This window comes from Sorex araneus, chromosome 1 (assembly GCF_027595985.1).
Source record: "Sorex araneus isolate mSorAra2 chromosome 1, mSorAra2.pri, whole genome shotgun sequence".
Taxonomy (NCBI): domain Eukaryota; kingdom Metazoa; phylum Chordata; class Mammalia; order Eulipotyphla; family Soricidae; genus Sorex; species Sorex araneus.
In genome coordinates, this window is record NC_073302.1 from 110,464,145 (window position 1) to 110,483,601 (window position 19,457).

Here is a 19,457-nt window from a genome sequence, read left to right on the forward strand (position 1 = left end):
CAATATGACTAAATTTTGTGCTCGAACATTTTCATTTTTTTTCTCACGAGAGAACAGAAAGAGTAATATGTTGGCAAATAAATCTGAATTCAGTATGTACAAAAAAAACATTTTTTGGGATATGTGACCGGACTAATAAAGTTCATTGTTTATGATAGTATTTGGAGTGGCCGTTATAAGGAAGGATGTTGTATAATATCATTTACCTCATCTCCCAGTCCTGAGCCTACTTCCGTTCCATCCCATAACTTCATACAAAGAAATAAGCAAGCAATCAAATGGCAACTTACTTTTCCAACGTACTGTGGATCTGGTCCCATATGTTCTTCTAAAACAAAGAACTGGTTCCAAACCCATCCCCTTTTGGGACGATGATGGACTTCGGTTTCCCCTTCAATGTGTTTGGTTTGGTTTCTGGTTCCCTTGATGGAGCTGTGGTGAGCTGTTCCATAACACCTCTGAACAAAACAGAGACACACTAGGACTGGACAGATGCAAGATGTGCTCGTAATTTTCATTGTAAGATAACTTTCCAGTTCACGGCTTTCTTCCTTGTCCTTGTCAGCTACAAATGCCTAGTGAGCATTCAAGAGAGGAGCCAAAGCATTTTGGGAAGGACTGTCCAAAGTAAATTGTATAGTGTGTCCATGATTTAACTGCCCACCAGGGAAAGGTCAGACTGCATTTACATCCTGAAGCAGTTGCAGAATACAAGCTGGAGTGGTTTGAGTCCAAGTCTTCACAGTATGTGAACACAGGGAAGCATTTTCGACCTAAAGGGAAGAGAGCAAATGATATACATTACAAAAATAGTATCCTTCAATGGATTTTTCTGAACGCAGATTGGACTATTTTGCAATAAAATTTCAATAGCACATCTTTGTACAGTTCTATGGGAATTTTTTTTACAAAATCCTGCAAACAGAATTCTTCTCACTGAACACATCATGATACAAACCCCCACCACATCTGTACTGTAAATTCTCAATATTATGTCAGTATGAATCTCTACAAACAATAAAACCAACCCCTGCAGAAAGTTGAAGTGCTCAGAGCCTAACAAAGAGTGTGTTCCTATGCCTAGGAGTGGCGTGATCTCTTAAATATGACATTTATTAGGGACTCAGTGTTAATGCCTATATTTTTGTTTTTCTTTTTTCGGTGCCCTTTTCTGTTTTCATTTTGCTTTTCTGGATATGGTACGAATTCACTATACAATGGTTTCATATTCTATGTGGCTCACGGAACCTCGACAACATCCTCAAGAGGGTTGAAACCATGCTAGAGACATCACAAGAATAAAGGAGGTCTTGATATTGCTAAGTAGCACTGTTGCACTGTCATACTATTGCTCATCGATTTGCTCGAGCGGGCACCTGTAACGACTCCACTGTGAGACTTGTTGTTACTGTTTTTGGCATATCGAATACACCACAGTAGCTTGCCAGGCTCTGCCGTGTGAGCAGGATATTCTCGGTAGCTTGCCAGGCTCTCCAAGAGGGATGGAGGAATCAAACCTGGGTCGGGAGCGTGCAAGGCAAATGCAAAAAAAAAAAAAAAAAGAAAAGAAAAGAAAAACTACACTCTGTGATATCTCTCCAACCCATTGCTAAGTAAGATGTACAAAAATACGATTTCACAGAAGAGATAGGTAAGCAGCCTGGCATACTTTAATCTGAGCAAGAGCAGCAATTAGCTGAATCATAGATTTTAACTGACCTGCAGAAATTATAAGAGGTTGTGGATATTGTAAATCCATAAAGTTGGGAATAGGCAAGTATTTACAAAATAAATCAGAAAATACAGACAAGATGCATAGCACTAAATAGAGAATGTGCAGGTAAAAGTACTGGGGAAAAAAATATATATACAAGGAACACAATAAATGGAGGTGATATTACCCATAAGTATAGTAAATTAGGGCTGAGCGATAGCACAGCGAGTAGGGTGTTTGCCTTACATGTGACCGACCCGGGTTCAATTCCCAGCATCCCCTATGGTCTCCTGAGCACTGCCAGGAGTAATTCCTAAGTGTACGAGCCAGGAGTAACCCCTGTGCATTGCTGGGTGTGATCCCCCACCCCCAAAAACGTATAGTAAAGTAGATGATGAAAATAGCAGTTGTACAGATAAATAGAAGGAAAAACTTATTTTAAAAATATAAATATTGACAGAAACCAGTGAGATTCAAAAGATCATTAGAGACTACTTCGAAAGTCTATATGCCACAAAACACAGAACCTAAAAGAAATGGATGGATTCCTCGATTCCTACAATCTCCCAAGACTGAACAAAGAAGACTTGGAATACCTGAATAGACCCATCAATGTTAAGGAAATTGAAACTGTGATCAAAAACCTCCCCAAAAACAAAAGCCCAGGCCCAGATGGTTTCACTGGCGAATTCTTCCAAACATTTAAAGAAGACCTGCTGCCTGTTTTCCTCAAACTTTTCCAGGAAATTGAAAAAACAGGAAATCTCCCAAACAGTTTCTATGAAGCACACATCTCCCTAATACCAAAAGCAAACAAAGACACCAATAAGAAAGAAAATTACAGACCAATATCCCTGATGAACACCGATGCGAAGATCCTCAACAAAATACTGGCAAATAGGATCCAACAACTCATCAAAAAGATCATACATCACAACCAAGTGGGATTCATCCCGGGGATGCAAGGATGGTTTAACATTCGGAAATCAATCAACATAATCCACCATATCAATAAAAGCAAAGATAAAAACCATATGATCATATCAATAGATGCAGAGAAAGCATTTGACAAGATCCAACATCCTTTCATGATGAAAACCCTCGCCAAAATGGGGTTTGGAGGAACTTTCCTCAAGATAGTCGAAGCCATCTATCACAAGCCTACGGCAAGCATTATCCTCAACGGGGAAAAACTAAGGGCCTTTCCTCTGAGATCAGGCACAAGACAAGAATGCCCACTCTCACCACTCCTCTTCAATATAGTACTGGAAGTACTTGCGATAGCTATTAGACAAGAAAAAGAGATTAAGGGCATCCAGATAGGAAAGGAAGAAATCAAACTCTCACTATTTGCAGACGATATGATACTATATCTAGAGAAGCCTAAAACCTCTACTAAGAAACTCTTAGAAACAATAGACTTATACAGTAAAGTTGCAGGCTACAAAATCAATACCCAAAAATCTATGGCCTTCATATATGCAAACAATGAGGCAGAGGAAAGGGACATAAAAAAAGCAATCCCATTCACAATCGTGCCCCAGAAAATCAAGTACCTCGGAATCAGCTTAACCAAAGAAGTAAAAGACCTCTACAAAGAAAACTACAAAACGCTACTCCATGAAATCAAAGAGGACATGAGGAAATGGAAACATATACCCTGCTCGTGGATAGGGAGAATCAATGTTGTCAAAATGGCAATACTCCCCAAAGCATTATACAGATTCAACGCGATCCCTATAAGTATACCCATGACATTCTTCAAAGAAATGGATCAAGCAATCTTAAAATTCATATGGAACAACAAACGTCTAAGGATAGCTAAAACAATTCTTGGGAAAAAGATGATGGGAGGCATCACCCTCCCCAATCTCAATCTTTACTACAAAGCAGTAACAATTAAAATAGCATGGTACTGGAACAAAGGCAGAGCCGTAGACCAATGGAACAGGGTGGAATACCCTTACACACAACCCCAAATGTATGATCATCTAATCTTTGATAAGGGAGCAAGAGATGTGAAGTGGAGCAAGGAAAGCCTCTTTAACAAATGGTGCTGGCACAACTGGACAACCACATGCAAAAAAATGGGCGTAGACCTTGACCTGACACCATGCACAAAAGTCAGATCAAAATGGATTAAAGACCTCAACATTAGACCACAAACCATAAGGTACATTGAAGACAAGGTCGGCAAAACCCTCCACGATATTGAAGATAAAGGTATCTTCAAAGGTGACACAGAACTAAGCAATCTAGTAAAAACAGAGATCAACAAATGGGACTACATTAAACTAAAAAGCTTCTGCACCGCAAGAGATACAGTGACCAGAATCCAAAGACTATCCACAGAATGGGAAAGGATATTTACACAATACCCATCAGATAAGGGGTTGATATCAATGGTATATAAAGCACTGGTTGAACTCTACAAGAAGAAAACATCCAACCCCATCAAAAAATGGGGCGAAGAAATGAACAGAAACTTTACAAAAGAAGAAATATGAATGGCCAAAAGGCACATGAAAAAGTGCTCTACATCACTAATCATCAGAGAGATGCAGATCAAAACAACCACAAGATACCACCTCACACCACAGAGACTAGCGCACATCCAAAAGAACAAAAGCAACCGCTGTTGGAGAGGATGTGGGGAGAAAGGGACCCTTCTACACTGCTGGTGGGAATGCCGACTGGTTCAGCCCTTCTGGAAAACAATATGGACGATTCTCAAAAAATTAGAAATTGAGCTCCCATTTGACCCAGCAATACCACTGCTGGGAATATATCCCAGAGAGGCAAAAAAGTATAATCGAAATGGCATATGCACATATATGTTCATCGCAGCACTGTTTACAATAGCCAGAATCTGAAAAAACCCGAATGCCCTAGAATGGATGACTGGTTGAGGAAACTTTGGTACATCTATACAATGGAATACTATGCAGCTGTTAGAAAAAAGGAGGTCACAATTTTTTTATTTAAGTGGATCGGCATGAAAAGTTTCATGCTAAGTGAAATGAGTCAGAAACAGAGAGACAGACATAGAAAGATTGCACTCATCTATGACATATAGAATAACAGAGTGGGAGACTAACACCCAAGAATTGTAGGAACAACTACCAGGAGGTTGACTCCATGGCTAGGAGGCTGGCCTCACATTCTGGGGAAAGGGCAACTCAGAGAAGGGATCACCAACTATAATGTAGTCGAAGGCCATGTGGGAGAAGGGAGTTGCGGGCTGAATGAGGGCTTGAGACTGAGCACAGTGGCCACTCAACACCTTTATTGCAAACCACAATAGCTAATTAGAGGGAGAGAACAGAAGGGAATGCCCTGCCACAGTGACAGGGTGGGGTGGGGGGAGATGGGATTGGGGAGGATGGGAGGGATGCTGGGTTTACTGGTGGTGGAGTATGGGCACTGGTGAAGGGATGGGTTCCCGAACTTTGTATGGGGGAAGCATAAGCACAGATGTGTATAAATCCGTAACTGTACCCTCATGGTGATTCATTAATTAAAAATAAATAAATTTATTAAAAAAATATAAATATTGTGAATTGAACTTAGGTTTTAATTTGATAGATAACAGAACTTAACAAATATTTCAGGTGAACCAAATAAAAAACTTGGAAGAAAAAGAAATGGCAGAAATTATTAGCCTATTGGAAGCAAAATACTCAGCAAATTTTGCTGTATCTTATATGTATGAATATGTATGATTTAGAAAAATTGTTTTGATTCAGGAGTTTGACTATTTAATGTTGTAAAAGCATTAGATAAATCTCTTTCCCATACCATAAAAATTACTCTTGTAAATCATCACAAATAAATGTAGATCTGAATAAATTACAAGGTGAAAAACATGGCAATATAAATTATCTTAAAAACTAAATATAAACAACATGTGAAAGCATAATTGTTTTATACATTGTGAAAAATGCTTTTAGTTATAATTTTTATTGTAATTTAGGTTACATGATTATAATAGTATTAAAAGTTATTGCACCCAACTACAACCAAAGTGTTTTTAGTATTGTTCCTATGTGAAATCCATCATATTAAATATGAGTTTAAAAATATTATGAGAACGAGAACAAGAAATGTTTCCTAATTGGTAATTCATCCTAAATTATGGATTAATAATTAGGATTAATTCACGCACAAAAGTTATCATATTGTATCAGAGTTAGAATAGCATCTTACATACCTGTCACACAGAAATTAATGTTTGTATTGGGAGTTATAAATTATGCCTCATATATACGTATAGGTGACTTAAGATAAATGAGAAAAAGAATAAATGGAGAAAGAAAAGTAGAAAAGTATACATAACTAATATTAGTAGAACTAGTTGCCTTCATTCAAAATAACAAAATGGGATCACAATCTTATAAAATGTAACAAAGATAATCCAAATATTTTTTAGTAAAAAATAATTTTTTTAGTAAAACATTTGTATTTACAAGTTATTTATTTATAGCTTACTTTTAAGCATATTATGATCTAGCATCAATTCCAACACCAGTGTCTATTTCCCTTCACCAAAGTTTTGTAGTTTGACCCAATCTCATAAAATACATTCAGGGAAACATAGACAAATTACTATATTACATTGACATCAGAAGTGTCTTCAGTGATTTGATTTCACTGGAAGACAGTACTGCAATTTTTTAACAAAATTTAAACTGAAACTCCCAAATAATTCTAGACTTAAGCTTTTAAACATCTATCCCAACACAATGACAGTATCAACTAGAAATTATATTTGTGTATAAATACATAAATATATATCAATGTATATCACTGTCACTGTCATCCCTATCAATTTGTTCAAGTGGGCAGCAGTAATGTCTCTCATTGTGAGACTTATTGTTACTGTTTTTGGCATATTGAATATGACACGGGTAGCTTGCCAGTCTCTACCGTGCAGGCCTAATACTCTCAGTAGCTTGCCGGGCTCCCCTAGAGGGGTGAAGTAATCAAACATGGGTTGGCCTCATGAAAGGCGGATGCCCTACCACTGTGCTATCTTTCCAGCCCATCAATGTCTCTATAAATATATATGAATTATATCTATGTACACACACATATATATACATATATATATAATTATATATGAGTTCAAGATGCCACTCTGTCTAATGTTCATTGATTTAAAGAAGGCATTTGATTCTGTTGAGACTGAAGCAGTCATCGAAGCCCTAGCCAAACAGGGTGTTCAAACTCAGTACATTAGGATCCTCCATGAGATGTATTACGGATTCACCACCAGGATCTCACAGTTCTACAAGGAAGTGATGGTCGACGTAAACAGAGTGTTTCAGCAGGGCGACATCATGGTACTGAAACTCTTCAGTGCCACCCTCAAGAACATCATGTGACAACTGGAATGGAAAGGAATGGGAATGAAGATAGACTGTCGGCAACTACACCACCTCTGCATCACTGATGATATTGTTCTAATAACACCAAACATTAGCTAAGCGGCACGAATACTGGCCAACTTCGACCATGAGTGTGGAAAGGTAGGACTGCAGCTGAATCTCATAAAAACAATGTTCATGAGAAACGGACCAGTTCCTGACTTTCCATTTGCTCTCAACAAAATGAACATGTCCGAATGCAGCAGTTATGTGTACCTAGGTTGAGAACTCAACATGACAAATGACCTGGCACCTGAGCTGCACAGCAGGAAGAGAGCAGTATGGAACACCTTTAAGAGCATCGTCAAAGAAGTGATTAAGAGGATGAAATATCTTTGGCTCCGGGCACAACTTTTAGACTCCATCATTCTTATTGCACTAAGACCCTAGCCCTATGAAAACAGGATTAAGAATGCTACTTAGGTATCCCAAAGAGGAATCAAAGAGTTATGCTTGGAATATCACATTTCACTCAAGTGAGAGAAAGAATTTGAAGTTCCAACCTCCATCAACGATTGAGAATCAGGGACACTGTTTCATCTGCAAGGCTTCAAAAATCAGATGGGTTGGACTTGTAATGCAAAATGCACATGATCGCTCAATTAGAGCTGTTACGGACTGGATTCCACAAGACAGACGTCAAAAGAACGCATGGCTGCCCACCTAAGGGATGGTCAGACTTCTTCATTAAGACCCTGAATGGACGGTTTGAGGCTCTTCATGTTCCTGGAGCAAGCAGATGCCATTGGGCTACACTAGCACACAACATGGATGGACGGAGACTTTACTGGTGCCCTCTCGAGCAAATCAATGAGCAATTGCATAACAAATGATACAAGTGATATATATATATATATTTATGTATATATGCATTGCTATACACACATAGATATGTTCATAAAATATTGCTGCATACATATGAATATTGTGTTCGGTGTACATATAATATCTTTCTATCTATAATATAGCAATGCTCATTACAGTATTATCTAAAATATTCAAAATCTTGAAACAACTAAGTGTCATCAACAGATGAGTGGACTTAAATGTGGTATAATCACACAACTGAAAATTATTAGTTGTAAGAAAAGATCAAATTATGCAGTTTGCTAACCTTAACATAGACACAACTAAGAGTATTGAGTTAGGAGAAATAGTAAGGAGAAAGAGAAATACTAACTTATGTCCCTCTTATGCGCTATATAAAGAATACAGGGGGTTAGATAATAGCCAGTGGAAACATCATAGACTCTGATGATACTTTTATGTTAACAGTGGAGATGGGGGGTGGTAAAATTCCTGTGGGATGTATGAGGTAAAGAGACACTGGCACTTTGGGGGTGGGTGAAGTTATATAATCTCAATGCACCCCTTAATCAAACATGCACTCTTATAAACCATGGTTATACCAACAAAATTAAGTTTGTAATATTTTATTTAAGTATATCTATGTTTTTATTTCAACTAAAATGATTATCTACCCTAACATAATATAGTCATTTGATAGTCAATTGCAATCTAGCTAATATGTCAGAAAATCTACAGTTTTTCTTTTTCTTTTTTAGTCAACTTTTTAAAGTAAATGTGATACTATATAATTATAGTGTTCTTATAAACTATACTTCATGATGATTAATGACTGTTTAAGTATTCTTTTTAGTCTAGATTCTCAGTTATTTTGATGATTTTTCTGCTAAATATTAGTTTTCATTAGTCAAAAGTTTCTTAATTTTTAAGTAATAAATTTTCAAAAAGAAACTTTTTACTTTTTACAAGTTAACTTGATGACTTGATATATATGTATATATTTGTATATATATAGTATATATATATATATATATAGTGTTGTTATCTTAATACTTTCACACGACCTGGTGTGATTTTTAAATGAAATTAGCATCTTTGCCTTTTATGCTATGTTGTTTAACAAAGCATAATTCATGAGTAAAAGGTGAAGAAAGTACTTTTGTAGTGCAGTATAGATATGTAAATGAGTGTTTCCTCATTTTATGTGATCTTTTATGTGATTCCAGAATATATCAATTTATTTAAGCTACATATATATATGTATATGTGTGTACATATATATGAAATTAACCTAGGAAAAGTGAAAAATGATAAAGGATTTATGAAACAAAAGAGCAAATGTAAGCACTATTATATCTTTAAATTATTTTATTAACTAAATAATGAAAACACAGAAGCCAAATATATATATATATATATTTTTTTCTTTTTCCTTTTCACTAAACAGTTCATCTTTGAGTAGTTAGAACAAATGCAACTATTGATGATATAATGCACTTAGGGTGCTCCTTTTTAACTTCTGCTCTTTCCCGCTGACAGGTAAGGCTGCTAATCAGTTCTGATGGCTACACAATAGCCCTCTAAACAATTTATTTGCTGTCTCCTGTGTTCAAAGTGAGCTCTGTCATTTGAAAGTTAAAAACTTCTTATTAGAAAGATCATTTTAGTGGTTCAAAGTAGAAGCAGTTTACAAATAACACACCCGGTGCAATGGTATACAGTATTGAGTCTCTCCTCTGCTCAACACTTAATCTAAGTAGTCAGTGTTTCCTTGACTGTCGCTTGCATCTGTAGCTATTCTCTCTCCAATTGCAGAGTCAATAACATTGTTCTGTACTATGAGTCAAGAAATATGACCCCAAGTATTCATTTTGTAGAAAGCTAGTACATTTTAATGAACATTTAATTTATTTATTTATTTTTATTTATTTTTTTATTAGTGAATCACCGTGAGACAAAGTTACAGACTTACAGGTTTTCATGCTTATGTTTCAGTCATACAGTGATTAAGTGCCCATCCCTCCACCAGTGCCCATTCTCCACCACCAATGGTCCCAGCGTCCCTCCCACTACCCCCACCCTGTCCCCTTCACCCCACCCTGTCTCTGTGTCCAGGCGTTCCCATTTGCTAGCTCTCTCTTTTTGGGTGTTGCGGTTTGCTACAGAGGTATTAAGTAGGCATCTTGTTCGGTCTATAGTCTATTTTCAGCCTGTATCTCCCATCCCCAGTGGGCCCGCCTAGTACCCTTTGCTTGGTAGTCCCTTCTCTATCAGATCTGCTTCTTCACCTAGCATGTGAGGTCAGCTTCCAAGCTGTGGAGTACTCCTCTTGATACTTATTTATACCAAGTCTCGTATTTCTCATTTTCTTATATTGAAGCATGTTCTGCTATTTAATTTGTTAATTTATGATTTAATAACTATTATTTTAAAAATAACATTTTTGTACTTCGCTGTTACGTCATTTAAGATTAAATAATTAGCCATCTTGGAGTTCCTCAATAGAGAAATTCCCTGAGAAAGCTCGGAGTAAACAACATATTCTATGAAAAGGATTATGGCATTTATATTGTATGTTATTGCTTATAAAAAAAAAGACTCTGTAACTAGACTCTTTTACCAATTGGCTTTCAATTTATCAGTTCTGGACTCCAAAGCATCTAAATAAAATCTTGTGTTTTTAAAAAAAAAAACATAGTTTTCTTTGTACTGTTTTTCATTTTGAAAACATCTGTAAAAAAAATGTTTGTCGACCTTATTTAACATTCCTTATGTGTGGAATGGTATAAATAGCATTTTGCATTTTTAAAATACCTAAAATCATTGCCACCAATTTCAGAAAGTCAAGCTTCATATGCTTGGATAGAAATTTGACTGGAGAGAGCTAGTGTAAAAAGATGTTAAACTAAAACTGTCCATGATTTTATAAACTGTCTTCCCTATGAAATATATAAGGATATCTTGAGAGAAAAAGGCATTGTGACTATGAACATGATGTTTCCATGTTCAACATAAGGCCTTCTGCAGTTCTGTAAATCCACCAGACAGCACTTCTTCATAGGACAAGGACTTCTCTTAAAAATAATGAAAACTGGGGGCTGGAGCAATAGTACAGTGGGTAGGGTGTTTGCCTTGCACACAGCCGACCCGGGTTCAGTTCCTAGTATCCCATATGGTCCTCTGAGCACCGCCAGGGGTGATTCCTGAGTGCAGAACCAGAAGTAACCCCTGTGCATTGCCAGGTGTGACCCATAAAACAAATAATAATAATAATAATAATGAAAACTAGCTCATCCTGATATGATACAAACTGCCTTATAAAAACTCCCTATGGTTGGAGAAATATCTGGGAATACACCAGAATACAGATTTGCCCCGGAACAGAAAATGAAATTGAAAATCTTTAAGAAACAAGCAAACAAACAAATAACAACAATAAAAAACGAACACTTAAAACCTTCAGGGTATGAAAGCCTTTTACAGAGGCCTGACTGGCTGTTGAAAATGAATATATTTGACCTCTAGAAAGCTGGCCACTTGTATCTTATCATTCTTTGCTAATGAACTCACATTGATTAACAATTCAGATAGTTCTCTTCTAAAGCACAAGCAAGCTAGAGATAAAGAGCTTCTTACAGAAGCCAGAAATGTTACCGATTGATTCTGTCTTTTTTTTTTTCCCCTCCCCTGAATGCACAAGGAAATCAGAGACATTGCAAACCATAACAATCTGTTAGAGCCAAGGCTAGCTGCCTTGAGTCTCGGGTGATATATGTAAGTTTAACCCAAGGCCAAGGTAGGGCTCCTGTGTTGCAACTCCCTGTTTAACAGTCCTTGTTGATTTATCCCTGCAGACAGCAGAGACAGGACACGGAGCTTTCACATCTGATCTCCATTCTCCTAGACGTTTGCCCTGTCCACAGTGGAGGCCCACTGCTCATAAGGCCAATTCTCTCCAACCCGCTTGGAACTCTCTCATTTCCAGCTGCTGTGTCTCTAGGGCAGGCCTCTGGGTACTCAGGGTCCCAGGTTTTTTTTTTTGTCTTTAGGCATCCATGTGAGAACAAGAGCTCCCTCACGCTAGTGCTCATAAGGTATCTATCTTGCCCTTAACTATTTCTGCTCTCCAATCGCCTATACACATGCAAGCAAGACTCAAAATAACCAATAGGATTAATCAGCTTGCCCACACCTCTCCCCTCACACTTAATCTTCTTCTTTTAAAAAATATTTGTATTTTACAGAGTTGTTCACAATATTTCATTACATTTAATATTCAAACACCCATCCCACTACCATTATACCTTCCCCCCACTATATTTTGGGTGTTTCCATCCCGAACCCCAATCCCTGCCCCAAAACAGAACTAGAATAATATATTTTGTATTGTTTGTTATGAAAAAACACTAAAAATACTACAATAAAAGTATCCTTGGAGGAAAGAGGGTGGGGATTGTTGTATTCCACCTAGGGGCCATTAAGTCCTTCTATAAGAGATCACTAACATGTTGTTAGAAGTTGAGCCTTGTATGCTTTTATAAATAAAAATATATAATGTATATATAAATATTAAATTATACATATATACATATACACACATATTTCCCTCTAAGATGGGCTGACTCCTACTTTGAACCTCATCAAATGTGGTGTGGTACCCTTGGAGTATGGATAGGGTGTGGGGTATGCTTCCCTTAACTTTCAGTGTGCAGCATCGTTGGGAAGGACGAGTAAAGAGAGGCTTCTAAAATCTCAGGGCTAGAACAAATGGAAACGTTACTGAGACCGCTCGAGAAATTCGACATCAATGTGGTGATGATGATGAACTTTCACTATAGCAGGGCGATGTGGTAACAGAAGGACAAAGGGCCCTATTGATTGATTGATTGATTGATTTAATTTGGAGGTCTCAGTGGTTCTTAGGGTTACCCCTGGCTCTGAACTCAGGAATCACTCCTACTGGCATGACTACAGGGACTATATGGGGACTCTAGGGATGACCCCAGCTTAACCACTTTTCAGGCCAGGACCCTAACCAGCCTCTCTCTTTCTCTCCAGCTGTGGGAACATTTGACTGGATTCCCAGTGCCCTTCCAATTTTAAGGTTTTTTTTCCTTCTATTTTGTCAAGGAATTAGACACAGCTTCTTTAATGGGTCAATTTATCTTCTGTGCTGAGAGACTGATTCTATTAAATATTTGGACAAGACAACTACATTTGGGAACTTCTCAAAGTGGAACTATATAGAAGCCAAATTGCCCACCTTAGTATTCGTCATGGGTAGAAGATAACTTATGTAGGAGAGGCCCTGATGTTAGAACATGATTCATATTTTAACAATATGATCATTGTGTTTGATTTCATCATTCCTCATGATGACGTTTTGGACCAGCTAATAGCCAGACGTGAGAATTCGCCAAACCCCTAGAGTGATCATGCGACTGTGTGGACTCCAGGGGCTCGCCTGAGAGGGAAATGGCCCCTATGTAAAATTTACCCTATGCTAGAATCCCTGGGAAAGAGAGGAAAGGCTAATTAAGCAGGAAGAAGCCTGTTTGAACTTGATGCTACAATTTGTACTGTGGGAACTGAATTTAGGTCAACGATCAGCATTAGACAAGAGCAACTATCCTTGCCCCTTAAACTTAAAGAAAAGGATATTTCATTTTACATTTACCTTTCTTCCAAGAACCTGTGGGTAAGAACAGTAGCCCTCATTCTGTCCTTCCCCCAAAGCTGACTATCCCTTTCTTTAATTATCAGGTCTCATTCCCCTGACCCTGAAAGAGCCTCCAGTGCAGCATAGTTGGGAAGGACGAGTAAAGAGAGGTTTCTAAAATCTCAGGGCTAGGAGGAATGGAAGCTTACTGAGACTGTTCGAGAAATTTGACGATCAAGATGATGATGATGATGATGATGATGATAACTTGTCAGGTGAACGTTTTTTTTGCCTAAAAGGGACTTTTTAGGGTTCTGGGATGATAGTGGGGAAACTGTGTTGACAGGGGCTGAACCAAGGTTGTCTGGAATGCAACATGTTTCTCAACCTCTTGACCCTTCCCCACATCCATACTATTTCTCCATCTTAGGATATTTTTTTTTCATGTATACAGTCACCATAAATTACAAAGTTATTTATGATTGATTTCAGGCCTACATGGTTTCCACACAAAACCCTTCTCTAGTGTCCACTTCCTTCCAGCAATGACCAATCCCCAGCTTGTCCATCCCACCCACCAGCCTGCCTCTTTCTCAAAGCCTTTGGCACTGTGGTTTACAGTACTGTCCCCAAAATGGGCCTCAGGCACAGCACCTCACTCCCTTTGCTCTCCTCCTCCGCCTTCTCCTCCCAATCGAATGCATCCCTCCATCATAGCTCTGACCCCTTCTATGCCCTAACACCCCCCATATCCCACCACCACTGAGCGACATGCTTCTACTGAGGACCAGTTCTCAAATTCTTTTATTTCCACAGCCTTTGCGCAGTCATCATTCCATCACTAGGTCTTTATAGGTTGACTTAGTGTAAGTTATCTCCAATGGGGATTATAGTTTCAACTTTCCTTTCTGACAAGTACATCCTCACAGCCACGTGATATCAGAGCTCAGGTTTCCAATATTTCAGATTCAAAAATCTCTAATATCTGTATGAATGTATCACTCTCAACCTAGCTTGTCATTTTTCTATTGCTTTATGAATTTTAATTTTATCCACTTCTCCCCTATGGTTTATTGTACTATTTTCTCTGAAATTGTATTTCCCTTAGCTATTTCATTTGAATTTTATACATCTTTGACTATTGAGTTAAGTAGCACTTGCTTAGAGTCAAAATATAATTACTAAAAACAAGAAAATGTGAAAGGCTTCACTTAATTTTGCTGCAAGTTTTATTTCTAGATCAATTCCCTAATCATACTTCCAATTTTGATCTTATCATTTCAAGATATTCTTGTAGTCCCACGATTCACATGTAATAAATTGCATTTGCTTAAAGAGGACGTGCATGCAGTATATGCCGACATATAGTTAAGCAATACTTAAAGCTTAAATTGTGTCTCTATGATATAATAAAAACCTAAAAGATGCACAAATATATTAGAAAGCATTACTTTTTCCATACAGTGAGTTTTCTTGGGCTATATTCATCTAAGGTTTGAATTAAGTATTCAATTAAGTCACAGGAAGACAGTTGAAACTGTGTAGATATTCCTATCAAGCCCTGACTTATATTGTTCATCACCATTTGCCTTAAAAACCTTACTCTCTAAACTCCTGTTAGTTAAACCTACCCTCCAGGCCTAGATTAAAGAGTATTTCTTTTCAAACACTTCTCTGGGGGTAAAATTCCCCTTGGGGTTTTTCCTTGGAGTCAGAGGGCAGATTTCTGTTTTGTCTGGATTATAAAAATAGTGTTTTCCTCTAGGACAACGGTTGGAGTTGCCTGTTAGAAATATAACATAGGGGCTAGAATGATAGCACAGCAGGTAGGGCGATTGCCTTGCATGCAGCCAACCCGGGTTCGATTCCCAGCATCCCACATGGTCCCCTAAGCACCGCCAGGAGTAATTCCTGAGTGCAGAGCCAGGAGAGTAACTCCTGTGCATTGCCGTGTGTGACCCAAAAAACAAATATATATATATATATATATACATATATAACAGTATGTTATATATATATAACAGTATGTTATATATATATATATATAAAACAGTATGTTATATATATAACATATGGGGGGAAGAGAGAGAGAGAAAGAGAGAGGGGAGAGAAAGAGAGAGAGAGAGTGAGAGAGAGAAAGAGAGAGAAGAAGAAACTAGCAGATAACAGGTAAGGGGTGTACCTTGCATGCAGCCTACCTGGATTCAATTCTCAGCTGCACATATGGATCCCATGCACTGCCAGGAGTGATCCCTGAGCGCGAGTCAGTCACAAATCCTGAGCACAGCCAGATGTGGCCCAAAATCAAATAGGAAAGGAATGAAAAAGACATCCTATATAAAAGGAGGATTCTGAATCCCAGGGTTCCTTAGGCAGAGAAGACTTAGTCATGTACTGATTCATAGTCTCCCAGAGGATATGAGGGAACATGAACATGATAGCACTGTGCTAGTGATAAGATTCTTTTAACAATACAAAAATAAAGTATTTTGTTTCTGACTCTGTCCTATGTCTAATGCAGCAGCGATAAAGTTGCAATTGTCTAATTCATTAGTTTAATGTGGGGAAATGACTCAGTCCTTTCAGTTGAAAGTCTAGATGGCATCATTGCATTAATGCTTGCTTCTCTAAATCATAATAGTTTCTAAAGAATCCCTTGCTATCACAAAGTAATTATTCATCAGTATGTAGGTGGTATTTAATTTACCATCCTATTATATTTATTTGAATTCTCACACAATATCTTTACATTTTCATCTTCTATACTGGCTAGCTAGTCAAGTAAGTTTCATAGTTAAAAACCAAATAAATGAAAGAATACAAAAATTGGAATAAATGAATCAATTCAAGTTATATCCAGACTAGTAGCACTAACATACTAAATTTCAACTAAAATAACAATTTACAAAAATATATTTTGACAGCCTAAACTTGTTTATTATAATTTTTCATTTAAAATATGAAATAATAAAAAAGACACAAATGAAATCTTTCCAATATTAAACAAAATATTTAAGTGTGATAAAGGCATGTATATTCTAGCCTTTTGATGAGGACCGGAAGCCAGAATGCTAGAACTTCCCCTTCGCCTCCAACGGCCGCCCCTAGCTGGGAAACACACTATGTCTGTTTATGTTTATGTTCAACCAAACCCATGATTATGTTTATGTTCAACTAAAACCATGCTCATATTTAAATTCAACCAACACCATGCTAATTCCTGTCCTTCCACACTTTAAAAAAAAACATGTTTTCTTTTTCTACATAATCCCAGGAGGATCCCAATAAACAGTGTTGCTGCCTCCAGTCTGATAAAATTATTCTGCTATCAGCCAGGGGAATGTAGATGGGTCTTGATTATACCAGGGGACCTGATCACCACGACTTGGTGACAAAGGGTGCCTGAACAGGAGCATTGGTTGCTGACCATCAGCTGGGGGTTGACTGCACCAGGGGACCGGGTCAATGCTGGACGGTGACAGCCATTAGTCCTAATACTTTATTCCCTACATGGAGTTAATAGACATTTGCAGACCTGATGTCAGACTTAGTAATTTTTTTTTAGATTAAGCAAGTAAATTTTTACAAAGCTATTTTGTTCATTAACTTTGTTAATTGAACATATCTATAATAATTTAAATTTATTTTAGTTAATACTTCAAATATTATTGAAGTTCTACATAGAATTAGAAAGATAAAAATTGTGAAGATATATCCACATTAAGATTTTATGGCATCTTAAAATTGACCTAGTTGGCAATAAAGCTAACATAGAACAATATACCATTTTTATGCGGTGATTTCAATCTTCAAATGAAATCAGTTTTCTAGTGGATATTATTTTTTAAAATATAGAAAATAAAACACAAAGATAAAGGTAGTGGGATAAAATGCAATGCTTTCTTACTCTCTTTGTAGATCAGTGACAAATATGTGTTTTGAAATTTGTGGAACACCTACAAGTATTTCAACATACTATTCTGTTTCACTGTATCACTGTCATCTTGTTGTTCATTGATTTCCTCGAGCAGACACCAGTGACTAGCCCTGGTACGTTAGCAGTCTCTCTTCACTTGTGGTGTCGCACGAGTGGTGCCGCATTGGAGGCTCTTTCAGGGTCAGAGGAATGAGACCACCATTGTTACTCTATATGGCATATGGAATACACCATGGGGAGCTTGCGGTGCTCTGCTATGCGTGCAGGATGCTCTAGGTACCTTGCCAAGTTCTCCAAGAGAGAGAACTGCAATTGAGGCCACGTGCTTCCAGGAGCTTTGTTTTATAGTCTCTGGATCTTGGCCATTGATGGGTTCCTCTGTGTTCCTCTGCCAGTTCCTGGGTTCCTGGGTTCCTCTGCCAGTTCTTTCATGCTTGAGGGTCACCTTCATGCTTGAGGCTCCTCGAAGCGTGTGGAGAGTAGTCTTGAACATGGCTGTGGCTGGGCTGGGTTTTGGAAGTCTTCAGCTGCAGGGGCTCTGCTCAGGTGGGGAGAGAAACTCAACCCACCTACCTCCAAGGGGCCCTGGAGAAGACAGCCAGGCCAGGGAGGCAGAAGACTCAGGACACTCTGGCAGTCACACCTACAAACTGCCTTCCGGCACCGTGTAACCCATCAATGGCCAAGATCCAGAGACTATGAAACAAAGCTCAGGAAGAGAGTGAGGCAGAGTCTCCTGCCCCGCACCTGGTTGTCTTCGGTGGGGCTCTTCAAAGGGATGCGGGTTGTGTTTCCCTCTCTGCCCCGAGCAGAGTCCCTCCAGCCGAATATCTGCAGAATTCAGCCACAGCCATGTTCAGGACCACATGCTCTGATGAGCCTCAACTATGAAGGAACCGGCAGAGGAACCCAGGTGTGTGGGACCCGGGGCTGAGATCTCCAAGCCTACTCGGATTGGGACTGGGCCTCTCCACCCAGATCCTCCTTTTTTCCAGTAGCTAGGCAGTCACACCCACTATTCTGTTTACATGCTTTATTTATACATACACATAAATGCATATATATATTATATATACATGTGTGTGCATGCACACACAGACACACACAAATACAAACATATATACATATATGTATAACATGATTCATTTAATAAGGTAGGATTTATGAAACGAAAATTTTTGCTTGTTTTGAAACCACACCTAACAGTGCTCAGAGCTTACTTCTGGCTTTGCACTAAGTGGTTGTTCCTGATGGGATTGGGGAAACAAATGTGGTTCTGGGAATTGAACTTGGATCCACAGTGTAGAAGGCAAGCACCTTGCCCACAGTAATGTCTTTGGTCCATGAAATACAACTTTAAAATGACTAGTGTGATATCACTTGTCACTTGTCAACCCATTAATCTTTATTGCTCGTGCTGGCACCAATAATGTCTCTATTTGTCCCTGTCGCATGCTAGTATAGCCCAATGATGTCTGCTCATTCCAGGAACACGAAGAGCCTCAAACCGTTCATTCAGGGTTTTGACGAAGAAGTCTGACCACCTCTTTGGTGGGCAGCCATGCAGTGTTTTGATGTCCCATGGAATCCAGTTGGTAGCAGCTCTAGTTAACAGATAACAAATAACAGCGGTCATCTCTGAATCACATTATGTGTCCGACCCATCTGATTTTTGATGCTTTGGCCAATGAAACATTGTCCCTGATTCTTGACCATCGAAGGAGGTTCAAACTCCAGATTTCTTCTCTCACTTGAGTCCAACATGATACTCCAGGCATAGCTGTTTTGATTCCTCTTCGGGATACCCAAAGAGCGTTCTCATCCTCTTTTCGTAGGGCCCAGGTCTCTGAGGTGTATGTTAGTGCAGGAAGAATAGTGGAGTTGAAATGATGTGCCTGGAGCTGGAAGTCCTCT

The 19,457-nt window shown here is 38.3% G+C and overlaps 1 protein-coding gene across 3 annotated transcripts in view; it reads right to left on the bottom strand.

Annotated features, from left to right (window-relative positions):
* CDH18 (cadherin 18) overlaps positions 1 to 19,457 on the bottom strand; it is a 993,503-nt gene that overhangs the window by 317,009 nt on the left and 657,037 nt on the right. For all 3 annotated transcript variants that reach the window (XM_055131052.1, XM_055131061.1, XM_055131049.1), the window contains one exon: positions 291 to 773. In XM_055131052.1, coding sequence (XP_054987027.1) covers positions 291 to 518 — 228 coding nt within the window. In that variant the 5' untranslated portion in view covers positions 519 to 773. The remainder of the gene's footprint in view (positions 1 to 290; positions 774 to 19,457) is intronic.